The sequence below is a fragment of the Solanum verrucosum genome, unplaced genomic scaffold (assembly GCF_900185275.1).
Source record: "Solanum verrucosum unplaced genomic scaffold, falcon-dt-bn FXZP01000252.1, whole genome shotgun sequence".
Lineage (NCBI taxonomy): Eukaryota > Viridiplantae > Streptophyta > Magnoliopsida > Solanales > Solanaceae > Solanum > Solanum verrucosum.
Window position 1 is genome coordinate 3,174,101 of NW_026019988.1, and position 25,141 is coordinate 3,199,241.

Consider the following 25,141-nt stretch of genomic DNA (forward strand, 5'->3'; position numbering starts at 1 on the left):
AATATGTGTAGAAAAAAAGAGGAGATGCTGCATGCAGAGGTTTGGAAATTCTCCCTTTTTTTCATTTATTTAACATTCGCGTTATATACATAGTTAATATAAAAATTATCATATCATTCAAGAAATGTTTTTATAGATGCTTCTCAAAATATATTTATAATATTGAAAATAAAATATATTATAAGCTGGTTATATTATAACAATAATAATTATGATGCCATAGTGTAAAATTTCTTTATATTGATCTGACACAGCTTTTTATGATTGATAATTCGATATTCCAGTCAACTTGTTCATCTCTAAACTAGCCTTTCCAAGTCAAGTCATCTAAAACAAACAAAATTTTGCCCCATTTGTCACTGCATGCATTCTGTTTTTTTGTTTGGGAGTAGTGGCGTGGGTATTACTGGGAACAAAGTTTTTTTTTTGGAAACTATTAGATAACTCACGGTCGTTGTAATCTCTATCATAGCTATTGCGTGAGCGTTTTGTGCACGCTGAATAAATTTCCCACTGTATAATAGTCTGCAAATTACAGGAAATGTAAACCGCATTAGACAAACCCTATGCGACAAGCTCGACACAGAAGGTCGGGGGAATCAATCCCGAAAACCAACTAAGCCATCCCAAAGGATTAGAAACAAAGATTTTTTCCACCTATTTTCTATCGAATCAGTTCAGTAGAAAAAGTATGGTGAAAAACAAATTCTCGCTGAAATACGAAAAAACTTCCTAATTTTTTCTTGCATCGAATTTCAATGGAAAATAATGATATTTTTCTTTTGGCCGAGGGGGTTCCTATATAAACCTTTAACTAGCTACATCAACAAAACAATAATTATAGAAAAGAAAGAACAAATTATATATAATCAGAAAAAAAAAAAAAAAGTGCCCTACTTTATTAAGGATGAAGGATATGAGGAATATTAAGTTTTGGTTGTTGGTGCTTTATCTGGTGTTGGTGGCCAATCAGTGGCAGAGGTAATTAAGTGTGTTTAATTTTCAAATCACTCATCTTATTATGGTTTGAGTTTAAGTCAATAATTTCTTCATAGTAAATTGTGTTACTCATCATTCAATTTCATATATATATATTTTATTAAGGAACAGTTCTTTTTTGTTAGGATTAGTTATTCCGCTGCTGCACCAAACAGGTGTTGGGAGGAAGAGAGGAGTGCTCTACTGAAACTACAAGAAAACATGATGAGTTCAAATGGGGGACGCTTGACCCTTTGGGAAGCCTATAATGAGACTGGTTTTTTGGATTGTTGTTTATGGCGTCGGGTAAACTGCAACTTAACAACAGGTCGAGTGATACAACTTAATCTTAGAGCAGCAAGGCAAGGGTCAGGGGATGGTTGGAGTTTTAATGCCTCTCTGTTTCTTCCATTCAAATCACTACAAGTTCTTATATTGTCTGAGAATTATATTACAGGGTGGAACAAAAATGAAGGTTAGTTTCTCTTTATTATCTGGTAAGTTTTTGAGAGGTCAAAATTATGAAAAGTGATGAGGTGTTTGAGAGGCAAAGTGAGGTGTTTGGCCAAATTTTGGGATAAAATAAGTGTATTTGAGGAGTAACAAAAACTGCTTTTTAGGAGCTAAAAGAAATACTCCCTTAATTCATTTTTACTTGTCCACTATACTATAAAAAAAATAAACCACTTTTACTTGTTCACTTTAGCTAATCAAAAGAAAAACAATCTCTTCTTTTCTGTTTTACCCTCAAGATTAATTACTCATGTTAAATTATTTCTCAATTCCACCAAAGACGATTAATATGCATATCATGGTAAAAATATAAATACTTAATTTGTTATTCCTTATATACATTAATAACATGATTTTTTAATATTTTTTTTCACTTGTGATTTTGTTATCTAGGGTTCAACAAACTGTCAGAGTTGACCAACTTGAAAGTACTTGATTTGCAGTACAATTATCTCCTCTTTCCAAATGTTTTATCATCTTTGTGTTGGATTTCATCTCTTGAGGTTCTAGGATTTAATCGTGTCTTCGGATCACAAATGGGTAGAATTGAATTTCCTTCGTTGAAAAATCGCTCTGCGCCTATAGGTACATAATACTACTCCTCAACTACTTTTTTTTTTTTTTTTTTGCACTTATGTTGTTGAATATCCTAGCATAACGAAAACTTTAATAGTAATGATAAAAGGTAGCAATTTTGGCTCCGTCAATGTATGTCACCTCTTTTTTTCTTCTAAAGTTATGGTGTTTAAACCAATAGATTTTGAATTGTGGCCATTGTTGGAGAAATTTATGCAATATTAGGACTCATTTGAAATTGTTCTATTTTTATTAGATGAAGGCATAACTAAGAAATGTCCAGGGATGAGCAATTTAAGGGAACTCTTGGTGGCAGGATATGGAATCAATGACACCAGTTTCCTTTCTACACTGGGTAAGCTCCTTTTCCATTCATGTATACAAATTAAGCTGAAGTCTCGAGTTCGAGCTCTAAAAATTTTAAAAATTCTAGTACGGAGTGTTTCATTCCTTAATGGGCCTTACTCTCTGTGCGAGTCAAGATTAGACAGAGCCCTAAAACAGGTAGAATAACACACGTACTCTCTCTATTTCAATTTGTTTATTTTACTTTTGTTTTTAGTTTGTTTCAAAAAAGAATATTTCTTTCACTTTTTTAACAACTCTTTAATTCCAATTTTTCACATTACCTGTTTAATATCACAAAGATTAAATGACACTTTGATACATTCTACATATCTTTAATTTAATACAAGAAGATTCAAAAAGCAACTTTCTTAAACTCTGTACCAAATCAAAACCAAACAAATAAATTGAAACGGAAAGAGTGTGTGATTGGAGTAAGGCAAATGAATTCAATACATGTATCGTGCTAATTGTCTCCTCCCCCCACCCCCCACCCCTCGAAGAGGAGCGGATCCCCACTAGGGCCCAAAGCTCACATTGTTTTTTGTTTGCCTAGATTATGTATAACAAATTTCATAAATCAATGCAGGTTTTGGTACACCTACTGGACTAAGGAATTTACAGAGACTCTATTTGTTTAGCAATGACTTCAATTCCACCATCTTTTCATCTCTTAAACATCTTCCATCTCTCAAGCATCTAGATCTCACAAACAATGACATTGATGGAAAAATCGAAACGAGTGGTTCGTTGAACTTCTTACTATCACATGTATATTGCTTCAATGTCGTTTAACAATTGTAGTAGAATGAATAAGATCCCTTCACCCTTAACGACATGTCTCAAGTTTGAGACGTGTCAATGAATTTCTTCTTTTTTTTGCTGTGCTTATTATTTATTTTGATTTACTTGTGTAGATATAATAGCCTTGAGCAATTTGGAATTTCTAGATCTCCGGATGAACAATTTTGAGGGATTTGTGACTACCAAAGGTACAAGGATTTCTAACTTCTTAGGAACTTGGTCCCTTCAAGCAATATTGTCGTGTTTTTCTTTTACGCGCCTCTTAGCTAAACATTAACTAGAGTATATTTTTGGCTATTTTACCCTCATTTATGTACCAATATAAACAGGTAGTAGAAGAATGAGTTCACTGCAGAATATACGACTTGGAAGTTCTAAGTCCAACTCGACCAACATCTTACAATCCTTAAAATCATTCTCATCTCTCAAGAGACTTTCTTATGAATATAGTGATCTCAGTGCTTCTTCCATAACTTATGGTAAGCTCTAACTCAAACACTCTACATTATTCCGCAAGGGCCAACGAGTCGGTTGAGCAAGTGATCTCCCAAATGAGAGGTCTTAGGTTCAAAATTTCCTCTATGCTTTCTCGATCGAGCTTGCCTAGTACAATATACCTCTATTACATTGGAGAGGGTTTACCCTGTGCACACGCGCACCTGTAGGGTAGCAGCTGCGAGTTCCCTTGTCAACTTTCTTTTATGTTGATGTTGTGTTTTTTCCTTTGACTCTCTGATATAAGCAATAAGAAATCTGAGCAAACTGGAGTACTTGAACTTGGAGGGATCTTATTTAAATGAGAATTTTCTCTCAAGCATTGGACAAATGGATTCTCTTAAAGTGCTGAATATGGCTTTTGGTGGCAATTATGGCACCCTTCCTAATCAAGGTAGTGTTATTTTCTCTCTTTTTTCAATTTTTTTTACCATGAATCTATTCATATATGCATAATTGTTGTGGAGGATCATGAGTTAACACACAAACAACCACACCAACGCAAATAGAAAAGAAGAATAACTCTGGGATTTAACGATATTTAACCAAACCTATATCCTCGAGGCAAAACCAAAGAATTTTCCACTATGAATGAAAATAATCGTACAGCAAAAACCCTCAATTACAACTCCTTTGTATAGATCACATCTATTCCTAAACCTACAAGGACATAAGTTTTCCAGCCTGCAATGATAATAGGTTTCTCAAACCTACCAGTAAATCTGACATAATTAAAATTCTGTGATTTTTTTTTTTTTATAACTGTGGTGTCCGGGCAGGTTGCACGTACCTCGATTAATTTCACAAGATACCTGCCACCTCATACCAGGAACAAGTTCCAAATAACACTATCCACAAAGACTAGAACAAATAAAAAGAAATCACCTAGTGTTTTCCATCTTCGGTGGGATTTGAATCAAAGACCTTCTGGTTCACAACCACCTCATTGACCACTAGGCCACACTCTTTGGTGCAGATTCACACGATTTCAGAAAAAACAACATAGTTCAGATATAACTTATTGCACAAATTTATGTTAGCTAAATGTCATCTGAACCTTCTTTTTAAAAAAACATAGGTTGGTGTGAGCTCAAAAACATTCAAGAGGTGGCACTCATTGAGAATAATTTTGAGGGAACAGTTCCTTCATGTCTTGGGAACTTGACATCACTTCGATGGCTTAGCCTTGATGGGAATCGCTTCACTGGAAATATAGCCTCATATCCTCTTTGGAGAACACTCACATCACTTGAGTACTTGGATATTTCAGCTAACCAATTTGAAATTCCACTATCGTTCAATCAATTCGACAACAATTCAAAACTTACCTACTTGAATGTTGGCTATAATACTATAACTAGAGATGTCGAATTCAAGAATTGGATCCCGAATTTCCAGTTGCAGTTTTTTGCTGTTGGAGGATGCATAAACCTTCAAAAATTGCCTTTTTTCCTTCATTACCAGCACGACTTGAGAGTTCTCTCTATAGTCAAAAATCAATTGCCAGGAAAGTTTCCAACTTGGTTGTTAGAGAATAACACCAGACTTGCAGGCCTTTATGCTAGAGATAATGCTTTCATCGGACCGTGGAAGTTGCCATCCACTAGTCATCTCTGTTTAGAGGGACTTGATGTCTCTAATAACAAACTAAGCGGACGTGTTCCAGCAAACATAAGTTCAGCTTTCCCTAAGCTAAATCTTCTGAACATGTCACAAAATTTGCTTGAAGGTCCTATACCTTCTGATATTGGCGGGTTTCATTTAATCACGCTGGACATATCTCACAACCTCTTGTCTGGAGGAGTTCCTAGCAATCTGGCAGTTAGTTCTCCAGTGCTGAATTACCTCCGGCTCTCAAACAATAGGTTGTCAGGGACAATATTTTCAAAGGATGTCAGACCAAGTATACTATTTTATTTGTACTTGAATGGAAATAGGTTTGAGGGACCGTTACCTAGTAACATTTTTCTCAAATCCCTTATTGCACTGGATGCTAGCAGTAATAACTTCTCTGGGGAGATTCCAAGATGGATTAGAGATAACAAAAGATTGTTACAGCTCGATTTAGCCAAAAATCATCTTGAAGGCTCGATTCCAGTTGAGATTTGCAATTTGAAGCTCATTCAAGTCTTAGCTTTGTCCGAAAACAGACTCTCAGGACCTATTCCTTCTTGTGTGAGTGGTTTACCCCTTGAACACATCCATCTAGACAAAAATCAATTGGGCGGTGAACTTGAAGATTCATTTTTCAACATATCATCTCTGATAACATTGGATCTTGGCCACAACAATTTTACAGGAAACATCCCACACACCATAGCCTCACTTTCAAGCCTCAACTTCCTTCTCCTCAATAATAACCAATTGGATGGAGAAATTCCAATTCAGATTTGTCTGCTAAACAAGTTATCCATCATGGATTTGTCTTTTAACAAGCTTTATGGTCCGCTCCTTCCTTGTTTGGGTAACTTAAAGCAAGCGGAAAATGATGCAGAAACAAGCAGTGAATATTATCATGCATCTTCCAGGATGGCGTGGTTAGAATTCTTGAGTTGGATAAGTTCAACAAGGCACTACCGCATTTCATATGGATTTCTAAGTGACTTCAATATGATGGATGTGGAAACCCGAGTCCAGTTTTCAACAAAAAGAAACTCGTACACTTACAAGGGAAGCATTCTAAAATATATGTCAGGTATTGATCTCTCAAGTAATGGATTAACAGGTGAAATACCCATTGAGCTAGGAAACCTGAGCAAAATACATGCATTTAATCTATCGCACAACCATATCTTTGGAAGAATCCCATGTACCTTCTCAAATTTACATGAAATCGAGAGTCTGGACCTATCTTACAACAGCTTGAATGGGACAATTCCTGTTGGCCTACTCGAGCTGTACTCTTTGGCAATATTCAGCGTAGCATACAATAACTTATCTGGTGCAGTACCACCATTTAAAGCTCAATTCTCAACTTTCGACAAAAGCAGCTATCAGGGGAATCCTTTGCTATGTGGTTATCCATTAGACAATGAGTGTAACCGTTCTAAATCATCAAATACCTCAAACAATGGAAGCGAGGAATCTGTAGGATTTACGGATACAGACATTTTCTACATCAGCTTTGTTGTGTTTTATGGAGCAACCTTGCTAGGAATAGCTGCAGTACTCGGAATCAATCCTTATTGGAGAACAGCATGGTTTAGGCTTGTTGAGGTTTTGATGCTCAGTTCTTACTATTTTCTCTTAGACAATGTTGTTACACCCATCAAGAATAGATGGTGGAGGAACCTTGGATAATTGTTGCTCTCATTCTTATTGGATGGACAAGTAGGTGACAGGTTCAGACTCAAAATATGGGAAACATATTGTTCTTCGATTTCTATTACTATCTATTGTTTCTTGTACTTCTACAATCGTATTGTTTTGTTGTAGTACTATTATGTTGGTATCTATTGCTTCCTCTACTTTTGGATTGATTTGGATTATTTGTCTTGAATTGAGGGTGTACCAAAAATAGACATTCTACCTCTAAGTTACAGGTTAAGGTTTGCATCCACTTCACTTGGCCTACATGTGTCTGTGGTCGAGTGGGAATAATATTTAGCCAACTCACCATGTGTTTAAAATTTATGTTAGTAGTAGTCCTCGTGGGGAAGCTTCAAATTTTATTTGTTTAAATTGATGCAAGTCAACTAGTGAAATGAGCAATAAATGGATCATTATGATCAGTGTTCAGTCCTAGGTATAAATTTATTGTTTTTAAATTTTATTTTTTGCAAAAAGAAACCGCTCAAGAATTGTTTTTCAACCACATTTTATACCTTGGAGATCACAAATGGCCATTGAAAGTCAAATACCTTCTTTTTTTTACAATGTCATCTAACACCACTAAAGTCAGCAAGAAGTTTGTGCACACCTTCTTTATTCACATATTATTTCGCATAAAACAGGTATTATTTACGAGGAACGAAAGTATCAATCAAACATTACATACACGTATTGTTGACTAACTCCAAACCCAAGAACTCAATTTCAACATGACCATAACAAACAAATGCATTCCATTCCATCAATAACATCTTAAATATAGCACCCCTTCAAAACTATCACCACGAGTAAATTATTACATTATCGAGTGCATTACCGATTGAAGAAGTTTACCTTCTCATACACGTAGACCGCATAATCCATATCTTGTTTGTCCAAAAGGACTACACCTACGACTTACAGATGCATATGATAAAACCTAGGAAGACAGAAATCACCTGCATATAACATTTTCTTTTGGCGCTTATAACTCCAATGCTGTTGACCACGTACCTTGAACACTTGGTTGTTTTGTAACATGCCGTGTCTTCAGCTTCACCACCTTTCTGCCAAGCGAATTCCTTAGCTTGGTCGCTGCTTCAAGTACTTCGTCTTGACTCAAGTTTTTCACACATACAACACGCTCATTCTTGTTCTCTAATTGAATAGCAAATCAGTACATACCCGTGAGAAGAAATCACAGGAAAAATAATTGGTTTTTAAATAAACTGATACAACAAATACACGAGGCATAATTAGGAATATTAACTTCTCAAAAAAACATTTTTGTACAGTGCATGTATAGGTATTTGACTAGTTTGGACATGGTTGCGTGGTGGAAAAATGTGCTCCATATGACACACTATATTTGACACTCCTTGAGCTGTCAACATAATGTCTTAAATGCAACTAATTGCTAGTCATAGCCTATGGACTATTTAAGGCTCGCTGGAACAAGTCTGATCTGTAAATCGATTTATAGACTCAGTATATCTCTTCAGCTATGCCTGGAAAGATGGAATATAAGACGTCACACTGATCTGGTTGAAGATAACGTCATTCATGGCATCATTGGGATAATAACTTCAAAACAAGAAAATACTTATCTTTTCTGAATCAAGTCTTGCAAGTGATATTATAAGTTTTTGATGAGATACGTGCATGTGTCATGTTTATTTCCATAAGTACCATGAACTATTTTACCTTCACCGAATCAGGGTGATTGGCTCCTTATTTTACATCTATCCAGACATAGAAGAAGAGAGAGATACCAAGGGTCATGACTGATATGGAGATCAGATGTATACCAATGAGTCTCACATGCATAAATAGTGAAAGAAAGGTCCACAGTGGAACAATGAGCATAGCTGAATGGTAACTGAATACAGCTGATTTTCAAAGAGAGCAAAAATTTTCTTCTGCCAATCACCATTTGGACAGCTTTAACTTAGAGAGGGTTCCAAATCAGAATGGATTTCAGCAAGCAATAATGGAAAAGGCCAGTTATAGTAACTTCAGCTCCGAGTGTAATCCACTATTGTTGTGCCCCCTGGATATAGTAGTCGGAGAGTTTGTTCCCTCTGACCTAGGATCCTGGCAGATATATGAGAAAGAACGGGGAAACCACACAATAAAAGAATCTTTAAACATAGAGCGCTTATCGAGTGGGAGCCTGTTTAGTTTCTCAATACCAGGTCAAGGTATGCCTAGGCAACCCAAGCAAAACTCATAAGATGCTATGGTCACAGTCAACTGAAAGTAACCTAGCTAATTTTTCTCTCTTCATGTACATCTCCCTTAGACACAGAAAGAATAATTGTTTTCAGTGGAATTGAGCGGAAACAGGGAGAAAGTCTTACTGTATAATCCCTTCAAGAAAGGATGTTGACCACGATTGAGTTCAGTGACCACCTCAAGATGCGGATTTTTCTCCTTGAGTGCCGGCAATTCAGACTCCATGAATGCCCTGCAATAGTAGATATATATCTAATTCTTAACATGAGCCACATAGCTATTTTGTTATATATATTCCTCTACCTCAATCATCCAGAAACTAGCAGCCTATTCTGTAACCTCTTTTCGCACCTAAAGTCAGATTGATAATTGTTATTCCATTTCGTTTAACCAATAAAAAGTTTCAATCTTTTCCTCTCTCAACTACATGTTTAAACTTCAAATAGGACTGAACACCTCCATATGTAAAATTGCACAACGGTACATCAGCAATACATCAAATTTCTAGACAGATACACTAACCTCAAATCACAATATATGCAGAAAGAATACTACTTCTTGACAGATTGCAACATGGGAAAAAACATTCATCTTATACCTAAATTGTGTTAACCTTCCGATACGGTATGAAAAAGAATTTCAAAAGAAAGTCAGACTCATAACATTATACTACTCAATCCATTCCACTGAACAAGGAAATAGCATTGCTCCATTCATCCACACTTCAGTTGACCAAATTTCGCAAACACCAAAAAATATAAAGAACAAAGTTTGGAAGAGGTTACCAAATTGAGATGCATAAAAATATGTATGAAACACTTAAAAACTTGTGAAGGTGGGATAATCATCCATAAAAATATCTTATCGTGGATGAAATAATATAAAGTATAATCCTTTCTTTTTCCTCTTTAGTTTTTCTTCAAAATTGCAACTACAACATTTCCAATTGCCACATTTCTTAGATATGTCGAATTAAAGCATTGATTTTCTAAAAGTTTAAGTTGTACACATTTCCTCTCTCGTTTCATTCATCATTCTTATTCGAAAATTCCCAGTAGAAACAGCCTCATTATGATTCAGATTCATCTATAAATCCAATATAAACGATAAAAAGCTTCACAAGTTAACCTTTACCTTATTCCCCTGCTACTGCCACCCCAATTGCAATAGCTGACTACCAGTTTCCTTAGCTGCCAAGCACCTCTTAGTGCCATCTGGATCAAACACATTCACAAATTCCAGAGTTCATCATTCACAAACAAAAATTGACGCCGCAAGTAGTATATGCAATATTGTTAAACGTGCAGGCTTTAGAATTGAATTTTTTGCAAAAAAAAACATGAAAATATATGAAGAGAAAGAGAGAAATACATACAATTTTATTCCGTCGGAGAAAATGATTTGCAGCAGAAAGAGATTGAGAGTAAGAAGTAGAACGTCGGCCGCCGGTGACTTAGGCAAAGTGTGAGCCCTTTACAAAATGGGGCTTGGAGAAATTTCGGTTCCGGGGTCGGATCTATCCGTTAAAAAGAGGCCCATTAGTGGGGTAGAATTACACAAATAGCCACTTTTCAGCCATTTGATTGAAATATAACTAAAAGTACCGACTTTCTTTTGAAACTCCATAACTTATTTTATTATATTCTCTAAAATTATCTAGAAATTACAAAAAAATATATTTTCCTCTATCTCTCCTATCAGATACATCCCTCTTACGCGATGTATTGAGACATGTGTATCTTGTATCAACAAAGGTAATGTATTGAGATATTGAGTGATATATTGGGGCAAATGTGTCTTGTATTGACAAATGTAATGTATTGATACGCGATATATTATGTATTCGAAATCCTTAAATTTTAAGAAGTTTTTGTAATTTAAAAAAAATAGAAATAAGATGTAATTAGTTCTTACCATGATGGAATTTGCGTAATTTTTACTTTTTTAAAATCATCTTTCTCGATAAACTTTTGATAACAAGGAGTACTTTCTTAAATTTCGTTTGCTATCTTATATTTGAAAATAATTTAATTTTAATTTCTTGTCCTATCTTTTAATGAATATGTTTTGTTCCCACATGAATTTCACGACATATTTAACACTGTAATTCAAATATTTTTCTTTCTTTCCTGAGATGGATATCCAATCAAAATGTGTAACATAAATTAAAACGAAATATGTATTAGCTAATAGATTATAACAACATAATAGTAAGTGGCAGTGATAAATTTATATCTGCCCTATCAAAATTCAAATCTACACGATAATTAGCATGCCGAAATTATAATTAAATAAACAATATATTATCTAACAACTTGAATTTTTAAATTGAAGAGTCACTTTTATCTTTTATTTCTCTAAAGTTTATATAAGATCCTTTGATTTATTTTTACTTGGTCTTTGCTGACTTGACACTCCATTTAATAGATTATAAATTAGGAGTTTGTTTTACTAAACGATTGTTATTAATTATGCTTTGAAATTCTAAATTTGATTACTATTACATGATATAGTTATTTAATGATAAAGTAATATTGTAAGAATATAATTAAAAAAATTGATTTGTTAAAATTGACAAGTAAAAAAAATAATATTTTTTTAATATAAGGGTCAAGTAAAATAAAACAGAGGCCAAAATAACTTATAAAACAACAAAAATGGAAAAGCTAATGAAACAACTCTCATGCAACCTTATTGATTCAATTGATTGGTTACCTAAATTTTCATATTATCATAGGAAAATTTATTTCCGGTTTTGTAACTTTCTCCCTCATTTCTCGTTTCCTATATATAATTTAAATTTTAAAATAAAATAAAATATTGGACTAAAACAACCAAAATAGACCTAATATTATTTGCTTCAAATAAAGTCTTTACAAATTTCCTAAGGTTTAATTTTCTTTTCAACAACTATCTTCATAGCTGACCAATAAAGGACCAAAGGCAGCTTCCACTAAAGTGGATCGATTCTTCATAGATGTTTCAAGGAATTACTCCAAAATTGAATTCCAATTTTACAATGTTAACTTTGAGCCTTTTCCAAGTAATTCAAACACATTTTTCCTACTATATACCTTTCGTATAATAAGTCTACAAAAATTGCTATAAATTAAACCATCAAACACAACATTGCACCTCATAATCTTGATTTTGAGTTTATGACTTTTGAATCGTAGCAAAAATAGTTTAGCGGATTTTAAAGCAGAATTGTAACTCCGACCCTGATCAGAACAACTATGGCATGCTATTCACCATCAATGATATACATATCCATTTTGATGGCATTTAACATGTTGGGGAATATCTACAGAGCATATATTCACGAGCAATATTCGCTCTTAGCTTTCATCTTATTCGTATATTTCAGCTTCTTCTTGTTACTATACTTCTCGTATGCATATCGTCGTTTTCCATCACAGGAAAAGTCATTGCATAAGGACATTATAGGACTTGTTATATGGTTCTTGTATTCAGCCATCATATTTGGCTTTGTCTTTCAGTTTTCACCGATTTTAGGCTTCTTGGCTGCTCTGTTTCTTTACGTCGTTGCCATTGCTGGAAGCGCCATTTTCTATTATATTTATGTTGTTCATGAAGAAGATGAAAATGAGAGGAAATGGTTTTGTGGAAGTGTGAGTTTGTCTCAGGGGGAATTGGATGTCATTTCCGAGAAAGTTTGAGCAGAGACGAAGTCACGATTTGAACTTTATGAGGATAGCCACATGTTTAAGTAATTGAGTTTTGTATATTTTTAGTGGATTTCTTAATGTAAATAGAGGATTTGGATTAAAGCTACTGAATTCTGCTGAACTCGTATGTTGACCTCCTAGTTTTGATGGGAGAAAAAGTGAACACTATTTGTGCCTTTGACAAGCACGAACATAATATTTATACCATAGTTTTACAACATTCATTTTTATACTATCTTTGACAAGCACGAACATAATGTTTATACCATAGTGTTACAACATTCATTTTTATACTACTTTTGACAAGCACGAACATGATTTTACGCCGGTCAGAATGTTTATAGAAAACAATATAACTGCTAAGACTATTAACAAACTTCCAGATACATGTATAAACAAAAGGAAGAAGAAAAAACAAAGATCAAGAATACATGTTCTATACAAAGGTACCCAAGCCCTCAAGGACCTAGTATTTCCTATTGAGGTGAATGCGCGAAAAAACTGAACGCTTTTGCTTCTTTGATTTAGTTCCAAAGATGAATGAGTGTAAGGGAATTCTTGATTTGCTCACTGTGTGCATCATTTGTGATTGGTTTCCGTTAAGTCCGAATTCTTGATCCAATTGTGTTATAGTCTTCTCGACGTCTAGTTGAAGTGTAGTTACACGACGAACACCAGCTTCTAGTTCCTCTCTTACCTTGTTGTTCTCTTGTTTCATGTTGAAAACTGCACCTTGGAACTTTGCTGCTTCATGACTGCTCAATCCGATTCCGTCTAATGCAACTCCCACTTTTAGAGCTTTTGTGATTTCGTCCTGAATGCTGCATAAAGCTGTGAACTTGCGATCGAGTTCATCTTTTAGAAGCAATGTGTGTGATAACCACATTGTTAGTTCACTGTGAATCTCCTTCATGTGTTTATATAAAGGCCTGATTTCTGATTTATCTTGCATTTCCTTGTCTTTGAGTTTGGATATTTCGAGCTGCAAGTCGTGGATCGTGGTCTTGAACTTTTGAACCTGATGGAATGTTGTGCTGAACCTTAACCAGAAATCCAAGTTTTCGTCTAGAATTGAATTAATGCTAAACCGGATTTTCCCCTCAATTGGCGATAGTACTGATGCACGTTGATCAACCAAAATCGTCTTGATGTCTTCTTCATCGTGCTCTACTATAGGAGTATCGTTGTCCTTCCTTTGAGGCAGATCATCGGGTTTCAAGCTTCTATCAGATGAAGGATTTTCTTCCTTCAGCTCTTTACCTTGATCAGAAGCATGTCCTTGTTGCATGAGACTCAATTTTCGACGTAGATTATGTATCTCTTCATCCCTCTTTGTGATAGCATATTTAAACTCTCTTATCTGAAGTGTGAGGTCGGACTCGATTTCTCTATCTCTCTTCTCCATATCACTTAGCTTCTTTGTAACTTCCTTATAATCCTTGAGAATTGTTTTATAGTCATTTAAGAGAATGTTTTCTTTATCCTCCAAACCGCTCAGCAGCATCTGTTGCCAATTAAGATCATCATCCTTCTCTGCAACTTCCTCTATTTTCATCTCGTAAACTTTAGTTCCAGATTGAGCTGAGACTTTCTCATCGCCTTTTTCAGCTGTTATTGGCTGCAGAAATGTGACGTGCTTCTTTGTAGGTTTTTTAAATTCCCCTTTGTTACTTAGACTGGAATCGTGCTCTTTGCGAACTTCTTTATCTTTTTCTGTTATGGTACTTAAGTTCTTGAGACCTTCACCTGAACTAGGATGATCTTTTTGTGTCACAGGATCTTGTCTCATAGTCACTTCATTTGGAGATGAATCTGTTCCATTGAGCTCCTCATCCGGTTGGACACTACTCAATTTACCGGATAAATGGTCTATATTAGCACGAGCCTCAACAAAGTGAGTTCGTAGGCTACTGTCTTGGTTTACAACATCTTTATTGATGTTCTCAATAGTTTCCAATTTTGCTTCTATCGCGGTCACCCTGATATTCAGGTTGTAGGTATCGCCTGTCTGAGCTGCCTTATCGTCTTCCAAAGACTGAACTTGTATTTGTAGTTCATTAGCTTCTCTTCTTAATCTGTCAATCAAAAGTGTCTGAGATGCAACTTCTGTTTCTAGGCTGATCACCTTATTCACAAGCTCGTCGATTTTCTCTGCCAATTGTGACATCGTTAAAGACCCTTTAGAGCTCGCGTCCATTTGGTCCTTAATCTTGTCTTGTAATGACTCTATCTCCTTACCAACTTGTTGGTTCGGGAATTTAACTCTATCAGCCTTCAGTTCATCAATTTGCTCGGGAAGATACTTATGCCTAAAGGACTTAAGTTTCTTACAAGAATCGTCAATTTTGTTGAACTCATCTTGCGCTTCTTGTGTATATACATCTTGTTTCTCCTGGAGATGAGTTAATGTTTCTTGACATGATTGCAATGCTGCTTCAGCCATCAAAGTGCAAGCCTCAGCATCCTCAATAACCCGACCCTCGCCAAATTCATCCTCCAACGTACATATCTTTTGTTGCTTTTCCATGATTTGGTTTTCAATTCCTCTGTACCTTTCAAGTCCATTCTTGTAGGAACTCCTTATGAACTCTTTCACAGTTTGCAAGGCCAATATGTCTTTCTGAAGTTTGTCGATCTCTTCAATAGCCTCGTTTTTGGACAAACCAGATTTCGCGACATCATCTGTCAATTTCTTGCCTTGTCTTTGTTTTGTGGTAGTTGACATAAGACCTTTTAAGTCTTTTATAGGAGGCTTTGGTATGTTTGATGATCCATTTGGTGGAATTTGTGTAAAATCCTTTGGCATTCTGGGAGTTGGGGCGCCATATTCGTCTTCCTCTTCCATTGCTAGTTGAATTTGTTCCGGGCAGATAGTAGCAATTGTATTGTTGGCAGTCTGTAGTTCCTTTGACAGATGATCATATCGTTCAGCCAATGCGCGATAGGCACGATAGGATTCTTCCACAAAGTTTATCAGCTCTGGCCTTTTCTTGTAGTACATTTCAGCCCTTTTGGCAAATGAATCTCCATCCTCTTCAATCAGCTTAATCACAGTTTCAACTCTCCCTTGCATATCTGTTAACACCATATGTATATACAACTGGAGTTATTGCTTTTCATATTCAACAAGCAAGAAAATGCAGGAAACAAAGAAAGGCATAATACATAAGTAGACATTCAAAATTTCGCCTTAGCTGGCAAGTAAACACTCCCACTTTAAGTATGCATATCTAAACACCTTTACTCGTCTCCAATGTGTCAGTTGAATATCTCAACTTACAAAATGATCATCTAGACACCTCCAAAACTTATGTGTCATGTCAGCATTGGGTGTCCACAAGCACAGTGGGGACGAGTTGGAGTGTTTGGTCGTCAGCTGAGATCAAGTTGACCGAGGTGTCTAGATATGCACTCTCAAAGTTGGAGTGCTTACTTACCAGCTAAGGCCAAATTTGAATGTATGTTTATGTATTATACCAAAAGGAAAATGACTCGTTTGATTGACATCACTACCATAGACCACTTCGAAACTATGTTGCTTGAACTCTTTGTTCTCAACGGGTGCGTGTCGGATCTTCCAAATATAGTGCATTTCTAGAAGATTTGACAAGGGATGCGACAATATTTTTAAAAAGTCCAAGCAACATAGCTTTGAAATGAACCCTTTGATAATATTTTTCAATCGACCCCAACTAGCTTGAAATTGAGACCTAGTACATAATTGTTGTTGTAATAAGATTGTGCAATCTAGCATATATCTAGAACCCTTTGATAATATTTTCTACCTGGTTTTTAAATTTAATTAAAATGGAGGGACAAAAGCAATACAATGCAAACAAAAAATAAATAAATTATAAAATGAAGAGGAGCTCATTTCTTCCCATCCATCCAACCACGGTGGACAAAATTACATGGTACATGTACTGGTACGAGATAATAAGAACCCAATGAAATTACTCGAGATGCCTACTAGCTAACCTTGACACCACAATTTAAAATTAAAATGATTATCAAGGTCAATATACCTTGAAGGCTTTGTTCAAGCCATTTGGATTGTTTGGTCCTAATGTGGCTAGCAGCCCACCATGAATAGGCATTGCTTGCAGCTCTTTGCAACATCTTGTCAATTCTTGATCTTTTTTTTCTTCTTCTTTTTTAAATAATTCACATGATAAATGAAACTCTTCCTCTTTTTTATTTTATGTTTTCAAAAGAACGAAAAAAATTTAGGAAAGAGGAAGAGTTTCAAACATGAGAGAAAAGCACAAGAAAACTAAAAAGAGAAGAATTAAGAAAAAGCTCAAGATTTCTTGTTAATTAGTAGATTAAAGAAGAATTAATTCTTGGTTTATGGTTGGGAGTTAATTTAGCTCCAAATTAAGTCATAGCCGTAGCAAATAAAATCACATGAATGTTGTTTATATTCGCCTTTTATTTTATTACACTAAAGTAATCGAATTATTTTTTATAACGAAAAAGTCATTCAATTTTATCTAATACGATAGAAAGTTATTCAATTGTTCTTTTAATGAAAAAAATATTATATTTTACTCAGAAATCATAAGAAGTCATTAGTGATTGTAGCACCTTCTTCTTGTACTTAATTATAACTAGTGATTTTATGTAAAATTTAGACAAAGTTGAGTTAATTTTTCTATTTTAGCTAGATTTGATTTAGATATTTTGTTGTATCTTTTTCTGAGAAAAATAAAATTATAATATCAAACTTTTGAAGTTATTGGTAAAATTGAGGTTGGTCTAATTTAATATCTACCTTTAGAGGGAGAAACAAAATTGAATAAGAAAGATGTGTCATTTTGTTGCCCCTCTATTAATTAGGCCACATGCATTCTCTTTAAATTTTGGACCATCTCAACTGTTTTTTTAAATATGGCAATCATTTTTTTAAAAAGTGTTTGTAAATTTAAATATGTTATGTATTTATTAATTTGATGTAAAATATATACTGATAAGAGTAAGTTTATTGCAATTTGAGTATATGAGAAAAATCCTTCTTGCATATTCGTCTAAATTTATGTGTCATAATTTTTAATTTATTCCAAAATGCATACTTCCTCATATTGACTTTAATTGCATTTTATTCCTAATTAATAAGATACTTATAGTTATATATTTATTTATAATTTGATTTGGATCATCAATTTTGAACACTATACTCTCTTTCTTAAATAATCAACATAAGATTTGAAGGCGCTACCTTGAGAGCAAACCGTCAAATTAAACATTTTTTTTCTTTTACTTTGAAGGTTTGCTCATAAAGTAAAATAAAATAAAATTACGCATTTCTAAGATCATTGAAATTCACTTCTTAAACTTTGTGATCGATCAAATAATACTATATAAAATGGGATAGAGGAGTATTAAATAATAAAATACTATTATCTCCGCCTCATATATATGACACATTTTCTCTTTTAATTTGTACCAAAGAAAAAAAAGGTATTCTATATTTTGCCGCAACATAACTTTTATATTTAATAACATAATTATAATTTATATAAATATTAATAACATGCTTTGAAACTATTAATCTAAACGACATGTTTAGTAGTGGTTAATGTGGGTGTGGGGGGGAGTGAGTGGATGGAGAGGTGAAAACAAAGTTAATATAAATGAAGAATAATTCAATCCACTCATATTTAATTCATAAGATTAAAGTGAATTGGGTGGCAAAATGAGTTGGAAAGAAGATGAATTTATCCATATTTACCTATATTTTTTTTGAGTAAATCGTACTATACTTTAGAATTCAATATCCAATTAGAGCTCCAGTAATATGCTAAACTTGCAAAAACATTGCACATTACTATTTATCTACATTACATTCGAAATTAAAATACAATTCATTAAGATGTGTTCTAACCCTGAGGCCTAGCAACTGACCTCGAGATCAAGAGACAAATTTCGAATCGATGAATAGAGTGTGAAGTCAAGAGTCAAATTCTAAAATAAAAATTTGAGAGTCAAGTTCCAAAATAGATATTCGAGATCAGTTCTCGAGTCGAGTCTCAGATCGGAGTCGGTGACAACAAGATTTGTTATGATTCTCCACCTAACATTCCTAACATGACACGTGGTTAAACAAGAAGGAACATTTCAGCACCACTTCACTACGACGTCGTTTTAGTTGCCAATCTCTTAAATATTAATGGAGTTTTCCACGGTTTTGAATAATTTTGTCAGCTAAGCGTTGACAGTTGAGAAGCAGATTCAGTAGTTCATCTGCTCACCAACACTGATTAATTTCTCATAAATACACTTCTTTCTTCAAATACCCAATTGGGTTTTTTGATATTTTGGATATTTTTTTCAAAGTTTTAAGCTTTTTGGAGTCTGTCAATGGCTGGAGTTTTATCAGTTCTAAGACGCATTTACCTCACACTTTACAATTGGATTGTCTTTTTTGGATGGTAAACTTCAATACCCACCTTTTATTTTTTCTCCTATCTTCCTGTATCGTAAAGGTGGATTCAAGATTTAAACTTTATGGGTTCAATATTTAAGGTTCTTGAACTTGTTGTATTTTTGAAATTATGGGTTTAGTTATACCATTTGTTGCAATTTTAATGAATTTTGCTCATAAATTTATGTTTCACCTTGAAAATACGGGGGTCAGGTATCTTGGAGATATGAACTTTTTTTGGGATTGAACATAGTTGATTGATTGATTTGTTTTATGTTTTTTTTTTCATTATTAATTAACTGTAGATCTGAGATCTTTAATTGGAAATTTCAGGTTTCAAGTTTTTTATCTTGCTGTGAAAACTCTGAAAGAGTCTGGGCATGAACATGTCTATGATGCTGTAGAGAAGCCTTTGCTTTTAGCTCAAACCGCCGCCATTTTAGAGGTAACTCCCACCATGGCTATGTAAAGGGCAGAGCCATGGAAAATTACACTGTTTATACATGGTTACAAGTTAGTATTTTTATGAATATATAATTGATGTTGAAACCTCATACACTTTTTCTTGTGTTTATTGCTTCATATTTTGAGCCCCTTAATGAAAATTCAACCCGGTTATTATCATGTTGTATATATGGGTATATTTGTGGAGGTGGGGTGGTGGCTGGAATGCTATTTTCTCATTAGTTTTGGGTAGTTGGAATATGAGGTTGATGAATAAATGAAATTCTAGACATTTGTTATTCAATTTGCTTAAAAGATTGAATTTTTAATACACATGAGGGAATATCTATTTTGGGAAATTTTACCTAATAGATATATTTTCATTCATATATGTTGGGTCAAATGTGGCAATTTTTTGAAGGAATATGGCTGAAAGTTGTTGACACTCTACCTCTCCATCCCCACAACATGCAGTTTAGTGTAGTGTTGGTAAAAGTTTCTTTTTTCTTTTTGTGGAATTCCCAAAAGTAGCTTCTCTTGTTACTTGAAAAAAATTGGTTTTTCAAATCTAATTTGCTTATTACAGGCCCTTTAAACTAATTAAGCTTGGTTGAAACATAAACTCTAAATACGGTACCTACTTCTGTATGATCTTTATCTAATGATAATGCTTTTCCTTCTGAAGACTAACAATGTCATACCTCCTCTGTTTCAATTTGTTTGTTTTGCTTTGACTTGACACGGAGTTTAAGAAGTAAAAAAGGTTTTTGAATCTTGTGGTCTTACGTTAAAGATACGTAGAATGTACCAAAATGTCCTTTAATCTTATGGTCTTATATGTTCTAAGATGAAAGATTGGATTATCAATCCCATTGATACCATCTATCTCATACCAAAACCGATCAATCGAATCCCTTTTTTGGGGAAAATACGAGATATCTAAGTCATACCATACCAGTAAAAAGATCTATTCATTTTTAAAAATGAAAATAAAAAGGGGGATTGGATTGATGATAAAATAGAATCCTGGGTCATGCCATGTAGATAGTTAGAAGTAAAGAGTTGCCAAAAAAGGAAAGTAACATTCTTTTTGAAATGGACTAAAAAGAAAGTAAGACAAACAAATTGAAACAAATTGAAATGGAGGGAGTAATACTTAAATCTAATGAATAATGTGTGTTGTCATTTTTTAAATAGTTTTAAAATGTTTCAGTGGTTTGTGCTGCTACTGTTGCTGGATAAAAGTCCTAGTTGCAACTCACATGTAACTTGCCCTGTGTAGCCGCCTGTAACCGACATGTAGTTGGTTGTTTGTGCTGACTCCATTCACTTATTATATGCTTATGGAATTTCTTAATCAGATTTTGGGTAAATAATTGTTGTTGCAGAACTGTGGGTTTAGTATTGTTTATTGCATGGTGTTATTATCATTAGATGCTAACATGTTAATTTTCTATTCCACATGAATCGCGAAACAGATACTTCATGGTTTAGTGGGTAAGTTTCTAGATCCCAAGTTTAAATAAGCTCAAGGAGAAGTTTTTGAACTATAGTAATAACCTATTCTTTTTTATCACCCTTAACTAGGTTTGGTAAGATCGCCAGTATCAGCAACTCTTCCACAAATAAGTTCAAGATTATATGTAACGTGGGGTATTCTATGGAGTTTCCCTGAGGTTAGCTTAATTAATTTCCTTGAATTTCTACATACAATATAAAACTATTAAAAGTACTTTAACTAACGAATTCGTTTGCTGATGCAGCTTCGGTCTCATATTCTTGTTAGTTCTCTAGTGATTAGCTGGTCTATAACGGAGGTGAGTCTTGCTTATTCGTAAGCTTCAAATTTTGTTTATGTTAAGATGTCTATTTATAGTAACTTGAGTTTGCAAGTCTCCTAACAATAACTGCAATGGTCAGATCATTGATTTATTAGTAAAAGAAAGTCTTCTTGCTAGATATCTTTTCTAGACTTTATTTACTATATTTAGTTGAAAAATAAAAAAAAAAGAACACGGAACAACTGAGTAAAAATCTGAGACTTATGCTGGTACCAAGTAATTGCAAGTGTAGAGAAGTTGTTTTCCACCACACCTTGTTGCAGTGATTATAATAACAATTAAAACAGATCAAAGATACGTCTGAATATAGATGAAGAAAACATTGTTTACTGTGCCTTGACTCCATTTAATCTTTTCTTTTAAATAAAGATTGTTTTTGTTTCTTCTTTAAATGTCAGAATGCTATTGTACGCATAGCCAAGCAACTCCGCTTTTTCATAATTAACCATGTGTATTAATATTTTCCCCACATTCTTTACTAGTCTTGTATAGTTTTAGGTTAAGATTGATTTCTCAATGATTTGGCTCTCAAATGATTATGATGGATGTACTTCTTAGTTTGGAAGTAACAACGAACACAGTGAGTTTTATTGGGTAGACAAAGAAAAAATATAGATTATTCAGAACTCATGCTTTTTTTTCATTTCCATTTATTTCTATCTCTAGGAAAAATTGATTATAAGATCAATAAAATATCCTCAATCTTAGTCCATAAGTTGGTTCTTTTTACTTGCAATATCTTAGACTAACAATCATGAGTAATGCTTTACTATGTACTAGACCATCATTAGCATGAACATGTGCAATGAGTGCTGAAATCAAAATTGTGATTACTTCTTCTGCCTTCATTTTAATTCAGTTGTGATGTTTCAACCGACAGAACAACAACATACCCAATGTAATCTCACAAGTGGGTCTGGGGAGGGTAGAGTGTACGCAAACATTACCCCTACCTTGGGAGGTAGAGGCTAGAGAGTCTGTTTCTGATAGACCCTCGGCTCAAGGAAAAGCATATCAAAGCAGATACTAAGGAAAGCATGACAAAACATTCTTAAAAAAAGGCAGTTGCTACAACAAAATAGTGCGATAATTGAAGTACAACAGATAGTAACAAAAATCGAAAGACAAGAAACTACAAGAGAAATACTCCGACTACTAGTAAGGAAGGATAGGCAAGATAGCGCTCTACTACCTACTAACCTTTCAACCGACACAACGTATAGATATTAGCCTTTATCGTCCGTATATGTTGTGGAATCCAGTGAAGCTGCAAAGACCTGAGGCTGAGTTGGTTCCCATGAGACCCACACTCAAATGTGCCCATTTGAGGCAACAAATTCAAGGTTGGTGGGGAAGGGAGGGTGGGAGATAAGTAGGATCTATCCATCCCAATCATCCTTCCTGAGGATCCTGTCAAAAGACTAATTACTATTTTTAAGCAAGTCCTATTTGTTCTCAATGAGAGACCTACTGGGCTAAAGAATCAGTCTCTTCAATTAGAGTGTCAATCAAGAGTTTTTTCAAGAGAGAAAGAGATAAGAGAAATGGGAAGATAACAGAGAAGAGGATAGAGAGGTATCTGGACAGGAATTTTTTCTCAATTACTCTCACCAGAATTCTCTTCTTAGTTTCAAAAGTTGTAGAGTGTTTTGTGGGGGCAGCTTAATGTATTTAGTACTCGATGATATTACAAAATTAGACTGTTCTTTTATAGATAAGCTAGCTTAGCTTTCCTTATCTTTTGCTTTTCCTTTCTGTATTGGTAAGGGCCAACATGAATGTTGAAATAATCAACTTCAACTAAAGCATCCTTGTGCATTGTGAGACTGTTAAAATGGATGATTGTTCAATTATTCAGAAATACTCTACCCCAGGGGATATCAGTAGACACTAGGTAATGGTTTGCTTGATGAATTTATTTTTTAAATTCCTAAGTATTCCACTTAATTATCGTAATTCAACAGAGATACCTCTCCAAGGGAGCCTTGGTGCAACGGTTAAGTTGTCTCCGTGTGACCTATATCATCACGGTTCGAGCTGTGGAAGCAGCCACTATTGCTTGCACTAGAGTAGGTTGTCTACATCACACCCCTTGGGAGTTGGGGGTGCAGCCCTTCCTCTGACCCTGCGTGAGCGCAGAATGTTTATGCACCGAGTCGCCTTAATAAAGAAGCCCCTCAATTATCCTTAGTCCATATAGTTAACACTTAACAGAGAATTATGTAATTCAGACTTATTTTCCCTGATTCCCTCAATAAGTTTGTGAGAGCACATCAGACGGAACATCATGTCATTGCACGATGCATGTCATAACTCATAAAGTGATTGTACAACTATTTTTCTCACTCTCTTGCTATCCAGTAACTTCTATCTGTGACAAGGGCCAATTTTGGTTATTAATGATGTCATTTCATGACTGCTCAACTGATGATATTCATATCTAAATAATAAGTTGATAGTTTGTGTCAATTCATGGTTAAGCAACATGTTGATTATTGGCATATTCTCTCTACTAAATATTCAGATCATTCGATATTCATTTTTTGGGACAAAAGAGGCATTTGGTTCTGCACCTTCATGGCTCTTGTGGCTAAGGTATGACTCTTTTAACTTTGTGAGCCAGGTAAATGAGTTTGCATGGTAAATGGATTGGGGGTAATCTGTTGTTAATAAATCCTTCAACCTGCTTTTGACCAATTTAAAATGGACCAACCTATTTTTCTTATCAAATAACCACACAAATGAGACTCATTTCGTTAGAGCAACAAATTTTTCACAAGAGCATTATCAAATGATATCTTAATCGTTATGTTCTTCTATTCTATATAGAAGACAAACGACGCCATTATAGATGATCAAGAACGGATTGTAAAATTAGTAACAAGAAATGGGAAAGAAAATAAAAAGTACTCCCGCCATTCCAATTTGTTTGTCTGGTTTTGACTTGGCACGGAGTTTAAGAAAGTTAAAAAGACTTATGAATCTTGTGCTCTTAAACTAAAGATAGGTAGAATGTACCAAATTGTCCTTTGGTTTTGTGTCCTTAAACGTGCCACGTGGATAGTTGGAATTGAAGTGTTGTCAAGAAAGGAAAGAGTCATTCTTTTTTATACAGGTTAAAAAGGAGAGTAAGTCGCACAAATTGGAACGGAGGGAATAATTGAGATGGTTTCACCTGTGCATCATATATGGTGACTAAAATGCAAACCTTTATTATGAATCCACAATCCACCAGATTCGAGCCATTTTGTCTTCTCTAGTAGTGGCAAATACCTTTTCTGGCAGATACAATTTAGTTTGATTTGCATTTCAAAGATAAAGTTCAGATATCGATTTTCTTCTTGCAGGTATAGTACCTTCTTGTTGCTGTATCCTAGTGGCATCACAAGTGAAGTTGGTTTGATATATAGCGCTCTGCCTTACATCAAGGTACTTAAACAACATCTCTCTCTTTCGACTCATAAAAGTTACAAAATAAGTCGTATATG

General features: G+C 34.5%; 6 protein-coding genes across 7 annotated transcripts in view; 3 read left to right on the top strand and 3 right to left on the bottom strand.

Moving 5' to 3' along the window:
• Window positions 1-25,141, bottom strand: part of LOC125818914 (glutamine synthetase cytosolic isozyme 1-1) — a 176,314-nt gene that overhangs the window by 131,925 nt on the left and 19,248 nt on the right. The gene's annotated exons all lie outside the window — the stretch shown is intronic.
• LOC125818922 (uncharacterized) overlaps window positions 1-25,141 on the top strand; it is a 196,224-nt gene that overhangs the window by 97,605 nt on the left and 73,478 nt on the right. The window lies entirely within an intron of this gene.
• Window positions 1-25,141, top strand: part of LOC125818919 (very-long-chain (3R)-3-hydroxyacyl-CoA dehydratase PASTICCINO 2-like) — a 49,840-nt gene that overhangs the window by 23,938 nt on the left and 761 nt on the right. The window contains exons 2-8 of the mRNA XM_049498430.1: window positions 19,272-19,375; window positions 19,702-19,813; window positions 21,291-21,309; window positions 21,400-21,488; window positions 21,576-21,629; window positions 24,178-24,248; window positions 25,001-25,082. Of these exons, the coding sequence (XP_049354387.1) occupies window positions 19,305-19,375; window positions 19,702-19,813; window positions 21,291-21,309; window positions 21,400-21,488; window positions 21,576-21,629; window positions 24,178-24,248; window positions 25,001-25,082 (498 nt within the window). The 5' untranslated portion in view covers window positions 19,272-19,304. The remainder of the gene's footprint in view (window positions 1-19,271; window positions 19,376-19,701; window positions 19,814-21,290; window positions 21,310-21,399; window positions 21,489-21,575; window positions 21,630-24,177; window positions 24,249-25,000; window positions 25,083-25,141) is intronic.
• Window positions 908-7,173, top strand: LOC125818930 (receptor-like protein 15). The gene is made up of 9 exons (XM_049498442.1): window positions 908-968; window positions 1,148-1,453; window positions 1,885-2,076; window positions 2,324-2,422; window positions 3,002-3,157; window positions 3,330-3,404; window positions 3,546-3,695; window positions 3,959-4,105; window positions 4,790-7,173. Exons 1-9 carry the CDS (start codon window positions 908-910, stop codon window positions 7,009-7,011), a joined length of 3,408 nt encoding a protein of 1,135 aa, XP_049354399.1. The 3' UTR covers window positions 7,012-7,173.
• On the bottom strand, window positions 7,680-10,737 carry LOC125818927 (54S ribosomal protein L51, mitochondrial). 2 transcript variants are annotated; one of them, XM_049498438.1, is made up of 4 exons: window positions 10,631-10,737; window positions 10,390-10,469; window positions 9,381-9,487; window positions 7,680-8,178 (listed from the first exon to the last, which is right to left on the bottom strand). In XM_049498438.1, exons 2-4 carry the CDS (start codon window positions 10,467-10,469, stop codon window positions 8,006-8,008), a joined length of 360 nt encoding a protein of 119 aa, XP_049354395.1. In that variant the 5' UTR covers window positions 10,631-10,737; the 3' UTR covers window positions 7,680-8,005. The 2 variants fall into 2 exon arrangements, with proteins under 2 accessions (XP_049354395.1, XP_049354396.1); XM_049498439.1 differs by having other exon boundaries at window positions 10,390-10,478; window positions 10,631-10,658.
• On the bottom strand, window positions 13,338-17,210 carry LOC125818909 (kinase-interacting protein 1-like). Its single transcript, XM_049498418.1, has 2 exons — window positions 16,970-17,210; window positions 13,338-16,019 (listed from the first exon to the last, which is right to left on the bottom strand). Exons 1-2 carry the CDS (start codon window positions 17,061-17,063, stop codon window positions 13,411-13,413), a joined length of 2,703 nt encoding a protein of 900 aa, XP_049354375.1. The 5' UTR covers window positions 17,064-17,210; the 3' UTR covers window positions 13,338-13,410.

What these genes read in the sequence shown, in the direction of transcription:
- LOC125818930 (XM_049498442.1), top strand. Translation starts at nt 908, where the DNA reads ATGAAGGATATGAGGAATATTAAGTTTTGGTTGTTGGTGCTTTATCTG. An exon ending in AGGGTGGAACAAAAATGAAG is followed by an intron (nt 1,454 to 1,884) that starts GTTAGTTTCTCT and finishes TTTGTTATCTAG; the next exon opens with GGTTCAACAAACTGTCAGAG. An exon ending in TGCTTCTTCCATAACTTATG is followed by an intron (nt 3,696 to 3,958) that starts GTAAGCTCTAAC and finishes CTCTGATATAAG; the next exon opens with CAATAAGAAATCTGAGCAAA.
- LOC125818927 (XM_049498438.1), bottom strand. Translation starts at nt 10,469, where the DNA reads ATGGCACTAAGAGGTGCTTGGCAGCTAAGGAAACTGGTAGTCAGCTAT. An exon ending in GGCAGTAGCAGGGGAATAAG is followed by an intron (nt 9,488 to 10,389) that starts GTAAAGGTTAAC and finishes CTACTATTGCAG; the next exon opens with GGCATTCATGGAGTCTGAAT. An exon ending in TTTCTTGAAGGGATTATACA is followed by an intron (nt 8,179 to 9,380) that starts GTAAGACTTTCT and finishes CTATTCAATTAG; the next exon opens with AGAACAAGAATGAGCGTGTT.
- LOC125818909 (XM_049498418.1), bottom strand. Translation starts at nt 17,063, where the DNA reads ATGTTGCAAAGAGCTGCAAGCAATGCCTATTCATGGTGGGCTGCTAGC. An exon ending in GCTTGAACAAAGCCTTCAAG is followed by an intron (nt 16,020 to 16,969) that starts GTATATTGACCT and finishes TGGTGTTAACAG; the next exon opens with ATATGCAAGGGAGAGTTGAA.